The sequence below is a fragment of the Mustela nivalis genome (genome assembly GCF_964662115.1).
Source record: "Mustela nivalis genome assembly, chromosome: 1".
In the NCBI taxonomy this organism is placed as follows: Eukaryota; Metazoa; Chordata; class Mammalia; order Carnivora; family Mustelidae; genus Mustela; species Mustela nivalis.
In genome coordinates this window covers 199,458,856-199,471,651 of record NC_139020.1, presented here as the reverse complement: position 1 = coordinate 199,471,651, position 12,796 = coordinate 199,458,856, and the positions used below count along the sequence as shown (strand labels likewise).

At 59.8% G+C, this 12,796-nt stretch overlaps 1 protein-coding gene across 2 annotated transcripts; it reads right to left on the bottom strand.

Annotated features, from left to right (window-relative positions):
* Positions 1-2,874: 2,874 nt before the first annotated feature.
* Positions 2,875-8,264, bottom strand: MYL3 (myosin light chain 3). 2 transcript variants are annotated; one of them, XM_082705450.1, is made up of 7 exons: positions 8,051-8,264; positions 5,883-5,910; positions 5,602-5,751; positions 4,645-4,818; positions 3,479-3,556; positions 3,313-3,355; positions 2,875-3,229 (listed from the first exon to the last, which is right to left on the bottom strand). In XM_082705450.1, exons 1-6 carry the CDS (start codon positions 8,183-8,185, stop codon positions 3,327-3,329), a joined length of 594 nt encoding a protein of 197 aa, XP_082561576.1. In that variant the 5' UTR covers positions 8,186-8,264; the 3' UTR covers positions 2,875-3,229; positions 3,313-3,326. The 2 variants fall into 2 exon arrangements, with proteins under 2 accessions (XP_082561576.1, XP_082561575.1); XM_082705449.1 differs by having other exon boundaries at positions 2,875-3,113.
* Positions 8,265-12,796: the final 4,532 nt, after the last annotated feature.

Here is a 12,796-nt window from a genome sequence, read left to right as displayed (position 1 = left end):
CAGCATCCCCTGCTGTATCCCACCAGCCACCTCCGGCCTGTCCTCCCCTCCCCCCCGGGTCCACACAGGACAATCAGCGGGTCTGGGCTGCAGAGCATCTTGGGGGAATATGTGGGCTGCTCTCTTCCACTGGCAAGCCAAGCTGAGGAGGGCGGTAGCTCCCAGGAACCAAGGGAGCCTGAGAGGGGTGCAGGACCGTCCCGAAAACCAGAGCAGGGACAGGCCTCCCTGAGAGAGCACATATCCCCCCCGGGACCCAGGACATACGTGAACCTGCAGGCAGGGTCCCTTCTTGCTGGAGATGACAGAACAGTTGTACCCCCCTGCCCGCAGGCCTCCAGCGCAAGGTGGGCATCCCGAGAGAGAGAGAAGGCTGGGACCTCCCAGTCCCATGTGGCCACTGGAGACTTTTAAAAAGGAAGTCCCAGGAAGGAAGCGGCTGGAGCAGGCAGGAATGAGGGGCTGCCCAGAAGCCTGTCACGAGGGTCCCCACACTGACTGGGACCAAAGGGAGGCCCTGCTTTCCTGGAGGGGGTCCCCAGCCCCCAGCTGTCCAGGGAGGCTTGCCAGAGTCCAGCAAGTTCACACGTACCTCGAGGAGGTACCACTAGGAGGTACTGTGGAAACAAGGAAAAGGAGCCAGAAGGCCTGGAAAGCTTCAACATTGGCCCAAGATGTTGCTGCTGAGACCGGTCTCAAAGTGACTTGCAGTGTGACCGCTTCTCCTCTCCCCTTGGCTGAGCATACGTGCATCTGCCTCTCCCTCCCACACCCTCTCTCCTTGTCACCCTGCTTCTGCTCGGGGACCCCAGTCTACTCTCCACCTGAAGGTCAGAGTGATGCTGGGACAGTCTCCCTGGAGCACACGCCAAAGCCTTCCCCATGGCCACAGGCCCTCTGTCTCCTCTCTGACTCAGGCCCCACTACCTCCCCATGGAGCTGTCTGAGCCCATCTCAGGGCCTCTGTGCATGTCTCCTCTCTGTGCCCACACAGACATATCTCCCCTGTATGCCCACACAGCTGCCTGGAGGACTCGCTGAAGACGGGCGCGGCTGGAGAGTCTGGTTTCCTCATCCCTTTAGTCTCCTGGAGGCCCCCAGTGGGGCCGAACCCCAACTGTCCACAGGGCTTTCTGCTCCCGGGCACCCCGTAGAGACTTCCTTCCCTTCCAGCTGCTCTCCCATGCTCCCTGAGGTCACCTCCCGGGGAGACGACTTGCATTCGGAGACCACTTGCATTCACGACTTGGTCTCAGCTCTGCTTCTGGGGAAGCGCAGCTAAGACACTCTCCTCTCCTGCTTATTTCTCTGCTTTGACAACTTCCCCAGCCCCCTACCACCGCCATGCTACTTTCTGCCTCTATGAATTTGATAACACAAGGTACCTCCTTTAAGTGGAATCACATGATATGGACTGGGTCTGGCCTGTTTCACTTAGCCTAATATCCTTAAAGTCCACCCATGTTGTAGCAAGGGCTGGAAGGTCCTTCCTTCTTCGGAGCTGAGTGATGGGCCACTGCATAGCTAGAACACAACACTTGTTAGCCCCTGTTTCTTGAATGAGAGCTCTCCTAATTGGGTGCGAAGTGAGAGCTCCTGGCGGTTTGGATTTGCATTCCCTTAATTAGTAACATCAAACTTCTACTCACATGCTAATTGGCCATTTGTAGATCTGCTTTGGAGAATTGCCTGTTCAAGTCTTCTGCCCCTTTCTGAGTTGGGTTGTCTATTATCTTGCCACAGACCCACAGGAGTCCTTTATATATTCTGGGTATTAGCTCCTCTTTTTTTAAATCTTTGCCCCACCATTGCCATCTCCGATTATCACCAGCCTCGTGACTTAACACGTCAGCCCCTCCCAGCTCTTACACGCACAAGCATGCCGAGCACACACGCACGGCCTCCCCCCACCGCCCTGCTTTGGGGCCCTCCTCAGCCATGATCGCTTGCTGACACACTTTGTGGATGATGATTCGTCAAGTCTCTGGGAGCTCTGGAGGGCAGAGGTTTTGACTGCTTTCTCCACTCCAGGGTTCGCAGGGCCTAGCATGGAACCAGGCACATGGCTGGTGCTCCATAGACTCTGAGAGAATGAAAGGAAGATGAGGCAGACTCCCGCAGACACTCAGACCCTGCCCATGATGGGCTCACATACGCTGCTGGCACACGCCCCCCACACACTGTCACACTCATGATCCCAACACACTCACAGGTAAGTCCCCACACCACACCCATGCCCACAGGCAGCCAGATCTGTGCTCATCTTGAAACCCATCCACACAGGCTCCTCTCCCACACAGATGTGCTCACCTGCACCCTGACGGAGCTGCCCTGACCTCCTGGGTCCTCCTGGCCCCCCCATAAAGCCTCTTCCCCCTGGCCTATAGCCATACCACAGGCAGAGTGCCTCAGTTTCCCCATCCGAGTCGGTCGGGAATCTAAGGCCCCTTCAATTCTGACAGCCTGGGGACAAAGTTAGCTCCCACCCTGTCATTCATTCCCAGGGTGACTCAGGTAAGGCCATTCTCTGCTCTGGGCCTCAGTCTCCCCACCTGCGACATGGACAGCCCCGGGACCAATGCCCCACGGATCCCTGATTGCTGGTGGTGCCACCTCCCAGAAGGAGAATGGGAGGACAAGAGCAAGGGAGGGGCACCCAGGCCTCTTCCAGCTCAGCCCTGCCCCTACCTCAGTGTCCTGGCGAGCAGGCTGAGAGGGTTTGGGATAGTTTTGAGGGGGAGCAAGGAAGCAGAATTTCAGCATGACTCCCCCTTATTTTGTCCAGGACTCACCATGTGGGGCTCATGGATTTTAGAGAAGTCAACCAAAGGGCCACGGAGGGAAAGCGGGGAAGGAAGGAAGGAAGAAGGAAAGAAGGAAGGAAAGATGCTATTTATTCAGGCCCATGGGGAGAGGACAGAAATGCACAGCCGGAAGGGAGAGATGACAGGCACCCAGAGGTCTGCAGGGCCAGTGGAGGGGGCTGCTGTAGGTGTCTTGAGGCACTTCCCACCTCCCTGCAACTCCAGGCGGCTGACATCAGCACCATGTGTGGGAGATGAGCTGTCCCCAGCATGGGCTCCTGGTTCCCATGGGTTCCTGGTTCTCCTTGACTGTGACAGTAAAGATGGTCACAGGTTACAGGGGACAGGGTGCGGCGAGACAGCGGGGCGTCTGCTGAGAGCAGGAGTTGGTGAAGATGGGGAGGTGGCAACAGGGGACCTGGAAGCTGAGGCGTGAGGGGACAACAGTGCTGAGATCCGAGAAGGTGGCAGAGGGGACAGCAGGCTTGGAAAGGAGTGGAGGTCTCACCTGGGACGAGAGGCTCAGCTGGCCATGATGTGCTTCACAAATGCTGCAAAGAAGGGCAAAGCCAGTGGCAGGGGTTGAGCACCGGGCGGCCACAGTGGGGGCCTAGGGTCCCAGCGCCCCGCCCCCACCCCCCCCGCCGCCCCACCCCCCAGCCTGCCAAGCCCACCTTCATAATTGATGCAGCCATTGGAGTCTTCCTGCCCCGCCATCAGTTTCTCCACCTCATCTTCAGTGAGCCTCTCTCCTGGCCAGGGGGCGGGAGGCTGAGTGAGCACCGCGGGATGGGTGCGAAGTCGGGGGGACCCACAGAGCCCCGCTGGACGGTGGGTCTGCCTCCCACACCTCACCTTGGCCCAGCCATCCCGGCTCATAAGACCTTGGTCATCACCCCCATTTCTGAGACCAGGAGAATCAGTGATAAGTCAAAGGGGGGGACTTGGGGTGCAGGCTTGGTGTGCCCTCTGAGCCTGGGCTCTGTCCACAACAGTGCCAGCTTGGTGTTCAAGTCCCCAGAACACACTGTCCCTTTTCTTACAGGGGACCCCTGGGGGGTCCCTTCCATCAAGGGGAGGCCAGGACCCCCATGTCACTGGAAGCAGTTCCTCAGGGAAGCCTTTTGAGGCCAGAGGAAGGGCTCATGGGAGGGAGCTGAGGGCCTTGGGGAATGATGGTGGAGGAGACAAGGAGACAGCTTCTCTGTTCTCCAGACAAGTCTGCCACTTTCCTGCCTCTGAGCACTGTGTACTGCCCTGTTCCCCCCCCCATAGGAATGGGGGGTAATCTCCTACCCCCAGTTACACACAAAAAACCCAGACACCAGCCCAGGGTCAAACACACAGTAAGAGTTCAGTTCACCTCTGCTGTAAGGAAAAGTTGCCTTGAGCAGATGTAGTAGGTGCTCAATAAACATTTGCTGCACGAAAGCTCCTTTGAGAAGGGGGTGCCCCTGCCAGCCAGATAATGGGCATCAGGATGTCCAAGGGGCAGGCCTCTTACCTACTGGGCCTCTTCTTTGCTGTGTCCCTGGAACCTGACCTTGAGACCATGAACACCAGGACTGAACCTGTCCTGTTGGATGCGCCACACTGCACCCCCACCCCAGAGCTGCCCTCCTCGCCTTCAGTTCCGTGAGCTGCACCAACACACTTCCTTTGTTGCTACCTGGCCTTCTAAACTCCCCACATCTGTCACCTGCCATGAAGGCCCCTTGACCGTGTCCCTCTGTCCGTTTCACAGATCAGACGCAAGCTCGGCAGGTGACAGAAGGGTCTTCCCCAGGATGCCCCCACCACCACAAAGGAGGACTGGGGAGGAGGAGGAGGCAGTCCTCACCTAGCGTGGCCAGCACGTGGCGGAGCTCAGCGCCCATGACCGTGCCGTTGCCCTCCTTGTCGAAGACACGCAGCCCCTCAACGAAGTCCTCGTAAGTGCCCGTGTCCTTGCTCTTGGCAATGTGCTGGAGCATGGGCAGGAAGGTGTCAAAGTCCATCATCTTGCTGTTGAGCTCTGGCCGGGGGTTGGGGGGAGGGGCAGTACGGTCACTCTGAAGAGCAGGACAGGCACATCCTTCCCTCCCCACCCGGGCGGCAGGGTACAGACCTACTGCCCACACACAGTCCCAAAGCACTCTACACCAGCTGACCATTCACAAACCATGCTCCCATCACGGGGAGTCAACCAAGACGTGCATCCTTTACACGATCCGTTATTGTTCACAGGGACAGTTTGCTGCGGCGGCTCCCCCGTAGGCTCTGCCTAGTGCCTCTGCTCTGCTTTCGGGGAAACCATTCTGGATCCTGTGGTTTTTCTTATAGACCCCACCCTCCCCACCACTGGGATTGCTCGGGAGGGGGGCCAATCAGAGACCTTCCCTGAGACTTTGGAAGCATGGAGGGGCCTGGGTCTCATGTCTCCGTGGGGCAAAGTAGGCAGCCCTCTCTGGCAGAAGCGTGAGGGAAGCTGGTCCTGAGTGCCAGAGAGATGCTGTGGAGACCAGGAGGGGCCACAGAGGTTGGGGGTCCCCAGGTCACCCTCACCGGCCGTGACACTACTTTGCAACATCAGCTTCCTGTGACCAGTAGACCTGGCCAGTGAGCATGGGGTGGGAAGGTCCCGCAGACTTGCTGCTTGTTACGTTGGCAGCATGGCTTGAGACCTGCCTCCATTCCTCATCCGGACACTGGGAAGATGTCAGGAGGGCGCAGAGCGGGGCGGTACCTGTGCCGTGCCCCCGCAGATGTCAGCCCGCCCCAGGCACGTCCCCGGGGCCCAGCACGAATGCATACACACCTTCCTGCTTCGGTTTCCCCAGGACACGGAGCACCTCAGCCTGGGTAGGGTTCTGGCCCAGCGCCCGCAGGACATCCCCACACTGCCCGTATGTGATCTTCATCTCGCACTTGGGCGTGCGGTCGAACAGCATGAAGGCTTCCTTGAACTCTGCCAGGAGAGGATGTGAACTGTGGACACACCCAGAGTCAGCCCGTTCCACTCACCCCGCCCTGGCCAGACTTCAGACTGGGGACCCCAGGTCCAACCCTGCAGCCCCAGGGCTCGAGACCCTCACTTACCTTCAATCTGCTCCGGGGTAAACTCGATCTGAAAGGAGACCCCAAAGATTCTAAGTGTCTGGCCCAGGAGGCAGGGCCAGATCTGCACCTGCATACTCCACGGCCACAGCCCAGGCCTCAACCTCTTGACTGTACCAGGCTGTCTCCCTGGCAGCATTCCAGCTTCTGCCCCCACGACCTCCTGCCATCTCCCTTGGCACCTTCCTGTCTCCTCATCCCTCCCGACCTGTGCGAACTGAGGGCCGTGGGTCTGCGTGTGCCTAGACCCTGAAGGCTGGTGGGCCACATCTGGGGAACGGTGAGAAGGCTGTCCTGGTGCCCTGAGTCCCCAGCCCAGGGTAAGCTTTACCTGATCCCCCTGGTCCTGGACAGATGTGTTGAAGCCAGCAGATCTGACCAGGCTGGCTTAGCCACCCCCCAGCAGGCCTGGGGTTCAGTGGGCAAGGCTGTCCGTGTGAGTGAGACAGGAAACCCCATCTCGTTGTGGGGGGTGGGGTGGCAGGAGGAGCAAGGGTGAGGGTACAGACCAGAGGGTTTCTGTCGGCATGAGAGCATATCCACAGGAGTGAGTGTGGGTGCACTCATGTGTGTATGTGTGTGTGTATGAGATGTATGTGTGTGCATTCACACTCAGTGTGTGTCTGTAAGTGTTTACACTTGCAGAGACCTTAAGGCTGGGCACTACCACTCACATGGTCTTACACACCCACCCAAAAGCCCTGGGCAGCCCCCAGCCCAGCCCAGCCTGGGGACACAATGGTAGTGTTGACTAAGAATCTGCTGAGGCCACATCAGAGAGCCACCTGAGGTAAGGAGGCCTCCTGGGACCCGGTTTCCCCCTCCTCACCAGATACCAAGTCTATTTTTATCACAGCAGTCACTCACCCCAAGGTCAAGGTCACAGGAGGGAAAGGAGCTTGGGGGAGGAGGCATGCCGGGCGTGCCTCCCACTGCCGCTCCCTAGGAACCCCACCAACCCCCAGGGCACACCTCAGTGTAGAGGGATATCCTCCCCCACCCCCTTGTCATGCTTGTCCCTTCTGGACTCAACCCCATGTTGGGAAGAACACATTGCCACTCCTGGCCCCTTGAGAGCTCTCTTACCACCTGGAAGCCTGCTGAGATTACATTCCTAAGCCTCCTGGTAAAGCCGGCCAGCCAGACAGGGAAGGGGTGGGGGTCCCATGAGGTGCTTCACTGTGCTGGCCTCTCCCAGGGAAATCTGTGCCAGCCTCAGATCCCGTGAGATTGGACCAAGCCACCGGGGGCCTGGGGTAGCTGGCCCCCAGCCGGGGACCTGTGAGACACAAGCTTTGACCCTGGGGGTGGTTAGGGCTCAGGAAGCCAACTCCAGAGAACACATTCCATGAACAGCTCCCAATAGCCTGTGACAGGGCTTCTTGCCCCATGTCGCATCCGAGGAAGCCCCGCCTCGGAGCAGGGAACAGGCAGGAGCAAAGCTGGGACTGGAACCCACGTCTTGAGGGACAAGTCTGGCCCCCCAGGAAGGGATCACAAACGGAAAATCGTTCTGCTGCAGCTCTGGCTGGACAGGCAGGAGCCGTGAGGAGCTGGGAGGGCTCCACAGGGGCCCTCAGCCAGCAGCCAGGACAGCAGTGACCGGTGGCCAGCCAAGAACGGAGAGCAGGCAGGACACACGGAGCGTGCCGCTCTGCAAATGCCATCGGAGTCATGGCTCTTCCTCCAAGTTTAGACTCGGAGAAAGACTTCCTAACTGGGGAAGGGTTCCGTGCTCACCGGCCACCGCCCCAAGACCAATTTCCTGAGTGACCCCACCCCCGTCACCCAGAGGGGAACAAGGCAGATCCCCGTCCGGCTGGAGGGGTTGGGGTCCGGGTGGCTCCAGGATTCCCCAAGGATGTGAGGTCCCTAGAGAAGGGCAAGAGACAGATTCCACAACCACCCAAAGACGTACCCTTCAGTAGCCCTGGGGGAGTCCTGCCTGCTGTGTGACCACCAGGCCTCCTCTAGCCCCTAGAGTGGCTCCTGACAGCTGAAGCCTCGGGACTCGTCTGACCTCTGCACGGAAGTTTCCCACCTCAGCTCAGCGCTCCCTTTCTGGAGTCTGACCTGCCACTGGGTAGGTCCACTCCGGGATCCACTTAGCTGCCCTGACCTTTCTGCTGAAACCCATCTCCCATACCCACCTTGATTTTGGATGCATCAAATTCAGCTTCCTTGGGGCGCTCGGGCTCTGGTGCCGGTGCGGGAGCAGGTGCGGGCGCCGGGGCGGGGGCTGCCTTGGCATCGTCCTTCTTGGGGTCTGGCTTTTTGGGGGCCATGGAAGCTGTCAGAATGGAGAGGGATGTGGAGAGAAGGAAGCAGAGAGTAGGGTAGGTGAGGCTGGAGTGGGGCCTGGCCTTTATCCCTTCTGGACACCTCCTGACCCCAGCCCCACCCCCCACCATGCACAATAGGGACAGGGCCATAAAAGGACACAGGCAAAGCTCAGGGGCTATTTTGGGGCCTGGGAGGGCATTGTTCAGGCTCAGGAATGGGTGGGGGAGAGGGAGGGCTTTCATTCCTCCCAATCACCTGTTGGGCAGAGGGAGGGGGAGCGGAAGACAGAGGCAGCCCAGCCAGATGCACCGAACCCCTTCGCAGGTGATGAATTGAGCAGGACCAGGAGGCTGGACCAAGCGTGTGCTGTGATGGGGGCTGAACCTAAGGGTACCTCCTGCGTCTAACCTTCCAGCTGTGCCTTGAATTCCCAAGTGTCTGGGTCTGGGGGGCAGGGGTGGTGCCCGGAGCGGGTTGGGGGAGTCTGCCCATGTCTGTTGATCTCTGGCGGGAGCATCTGTGTGTACCCGTGTATTGTCTAGGTGTCTTCACGCTTGGTGGGGGGCGCTGTTTGGGTGCTGCCTCTGTGTGTCTGTGCGGACGGCCCATGCCCCTCTGGGCGTCGGCTCGGAGGCTCTACATCTGGGTGTTTATATGGACACACGTGTCTGTGTATGTCTGTGAATGTGTCTGTGAGTGCTGCTTCCGTGGGTTTGTGTCGGGTGTTTATATGTATCTGCGTGTGTCTGGTCATGGCTCGCAGGCAGCTGCAGCCCCAGCCTGAGGGGCCCCAGGGAACACCCCAAGTGGCAATGGACTAGGTGCCAACCCCCGCCAGCCCGGGCTGCAGCCACCCAGCTCAGTCCGGCAGCTGAGCTGTCCCCACCGCCCCCTTCACCAGCACCCGGCTGGCCCTGTGGCTTGTTTCTCCTTTTCACCCCACTTCCCATCTCCTCTTTTCCCTCCCACACAGCTTGGGGAGGGCCCTCGCCAGACCCCCCTGTACCCCTTGTCCCCTTCGCAGTGTGCCCTTGTCCTTCCTCTGCGTAGCACATTCTAGGCCCCCTGGCCCCCCCCCCAAGCTCCTTGTCTGTGTCCTACTGCCCCATGCTTCATGCTTCCCTCTGCGGGGCCCTTTGGGGGGGTGGGGTGGGGACTGAGGGAGGGTCTGCCTCTCTGAGGGACCTCAGGATGCTGAGCGAGGTTTGCCACGGTGCCCACCCCAATACCCAGCCCTCGGCAGGTGGCAGGGACAGAGGGCAGCCTGGCCAGGCCACCGTTTGAGAAAGTGGGGGAGGTGGGAAGGCTGAGGTGGCACAAGGCCCCTCTGGGCACAGATTTCTGAGAGTAAGGACATCTTGCAAGCACATTGGGCTCCTTTCCTCTCCTGGGCGTCTGTGCCGGGGGTGGGAAGGAGGTGCTCCCTGTTATTTTTAAGTGCCTGGAGGCTTTGATAGAAACTTCAGAGGCAAAGTAACCCCTCCCCAGGCCCCGGGGGGGATTCCTGGGTGTGGAGAGGAGCTGGGGCCCCGCCTGAAGGCAGGATTTATGGGGGAGGGGGTTCTACCTGGAGGCCCCCCCACCGTCTTCCAGCTGAGCCCAGGTCCCTGGGATCCTGTCCCTCATCCTCATGGAGAGGGGGACAGCAGCGGAGGGATGGGACCCGGCCCCCTCCTGGCTGAAATACAGGACATTCCTCCCCTCATCTGGAGGGCAGAACACCCCACATCTGGAAATCTGACAACATCCGGTGCTGGGGGGTGGGGGAGGCAAGTTTTTCACTTTCCTTCCAGATGTTTGGCAAGAGTATTGAGAAAAAAAGGGCCGGGGGGAGGGTCCACAGAGACGAGCCAGAAATACCACAAGAGAACACAGCCAGAGGGGGACACACAGAGAGAGGCCTCTGGGCAGCCCTATTGCCCAGGCCTGCTGGCCCTCGACATAACTGACTCTGGATGTCCCATGGGGACTCCGGCCACCCACAGGCACAGCCAAGACATTACCCAACCCCCTTGCATTTGTCACGGGTGAAACCGAGGCCCGAGGCAAAGGACACGCTCAGGGTCCCCCAGATTTCCGATCTCATGTCTTTCGTCCACACATAACTGCCACGCTCCAGAAGCCACCCAGCACCAGCCTGAACTAGGGCAGGTGAGGTCCTCCAGAGCCCCAGCCGTCAGGTCTGTGCCACGGGGTGGGCAGGCCCACATGGCCAGTCAGAACCACACAGCGCCATCCCTTCTGCCTGGGGGAAGGCGGGGGAGGGGCGCTTCTGGGTCTCCTTCCCTCATGCCCAGGGCAGTTGTGGTCCTGCCATGGAGACATGCCGTACAGAGCCACCCTCTGGTCCCTCCCCAGGGCTCAGATGGAGAGGGTGAGCTCTGGCTCCAGGGAGAAGCAGGGCCCCAGAACTCGCCCTGCAGGACCACTCTCCACCTAGAACTAATGCCCGGCCCCCCCAGGGGCTCTGCCAAAAAATCAGCCCCCTCTCCTGCCAGTTGAGGCCAGAAGCAAGGGGTGGGGGTGGGGTGCACAGGTGGGCAGGCAGGTGAGCAGGGGGCGGGGCATTGTGAGAGGGAGGGGCAAGCAGTGAGCAGTAAGGGCAGGCCCCCCCCTAAGGCTCCGCTCTCTTCTCTCCCCCAAGTCCCAGGCTAAGCTCTGTGCCCCTCGGGAATGACAGCCAGCAGGCAAGATCGAAAAGCAAGGCCTGAGGGGACCGGAGAGCCTGGGGGCAGTGGCAGGGGTCTGGGTGCTACTATCCCTTTTGTTCCTCTAGCTCCAGCATCTGAGTGGTGTGACCTAGTCTGATGCAGACTCACAAGTCCCACATTCCAGAGCCCCCTCACTCCCTGGCCAAGGAGAACACCAGGGAAGATGGGGGCCTTGATTCCTGAGGGGCCAGGGATAGAGGCAGAAGACACTTGGCCACACTGGCCTCCTTCTAGGTTATTTCCAGCCCTGATACCTTTGCATAGGCTCTTTCCTCCCCGTCTTACCTTGGGCTGGGACCCTGGCCGTGGCTTGCTTGCTCCTGGGCACCCCCTGGTCTCAGTGATACGTCACCTCCTCTGAGAAGCCTCCTCAGACTACCCTGGCTCGCTCCCTCTGTCTTGTCTTCCACCCTGACTGCTCAGCCCTGTGCACCCTGAAACAAAATGTTTCTTATCTTGTTACTTAGGTGGCTGCCCTCCATCCCATGAGTGCCAGTTGGCCTGGAGGAATGGAGGAGTTTTTGTTGTTCCACAGCTACATATCCCCAGAGACTCCAGCAGAGCCTAGTACACAGTAGGCGCTCAATAAATGTGGGATGAGAAAATGTCCCAAACATCTCAATTTACCCGCTTCTTACAGGGGGAATGGGACCCATTGCCAAATTCTATCCATGGTGAGGGATCAGGGGAGATGGGGTAGAGGGTTGCTGGCAGACTGGCTAGAGTCTGGGTCACTGCAAGGGGCACCCCGGGACGGCAGCACAGCCAGCAGCGGCTGCCACCTCAACCCAGGCCTACCCTGCCTGCCACTCCCACCCCCTGGGTGAGGTTCTTCTCACTAGCCTGAAAAGGCTAGGGTGACCCCCCGCTGTTCCACAGCGACTTGACCGTGAAGACCAGCCAGCAGGGGGCGTAAAAGGGATAAAAACCAGGCTTTAGATCCAAACCCAAATCCCAGAACCCAGGATCCCAGCCCAGAACCCAGACTCCAGACCTGGAACCTAGAACTCCAAACCCAGACTCCAGATTCCAATCTTAGGATCTGAACCCCCAAATTAAAGCCTGGAACCTGACTCCACTCGGGGGACCCGGACTTTAAAACCCAGGATGCCAAACCCAGACTTTAAATCCAGACTCCAGACCCAAGACCCTAGGCCAAGGACCAGGATCCTAAACCCAGAGTCCAGATCCAGGACTCAAGACCCAGGACCCAGGACAGGACTGCTGGCGTTCCAGACCAACACTGTCTATGGCTCTGTGTAGACAAGGGCGGGGAAGGGGGGAGGGTAAACCCTTGGCGAACAGCGGGGGTGAGTGCTTGGCAAACCTTCCTGGTAGTGTTCCTCTGAGGGGCATGAGGAATGTCCCTCATCCCGTCAGAGCCAATTTGGGGAGCTCAGAATATGGTGGCCACGTGGAGGGGGTGGTGGAGGACAAGGAGAGGGAGGAATGGTTAGGGCCTGGCCATCCTTTGGGCCCGGGAGCCAGAGGCAGGGAAGGAGGGTCAGGCTCTTGTCCCCCTGGCCGCAGGCTCCACAGGCTGCCCTGGCCCGCCCCAGACCGCCCCTCCTGGCCCGAGGCCTCCGGGCTGGGATGCAGGCCCACACTTCCCGGAGGAGTCGAGAACGCGGCCTGGGCCAGACCCAGAGCCTTAGAAGTAGGTCAAGTGTTGCTGTGCAGCAGGTCCTGGAGACCCTGTCCAGGCGCCGGCAGGCCGGTGGGCGGTAGCACACCTACCAGGGCACGCGTGTGTACTCACACGGATGTGAACCCATCGCCATATGATGGAGGCCCACAAGCACGGACCACAGGCAGGGCCCTCAGCTCCCGCCCAGCTGCACAGATGGGGGCACCGAGGCCCCAGAACGGGCAGGAGCTGCTCAGCCACTCTGGCCAGAGGTG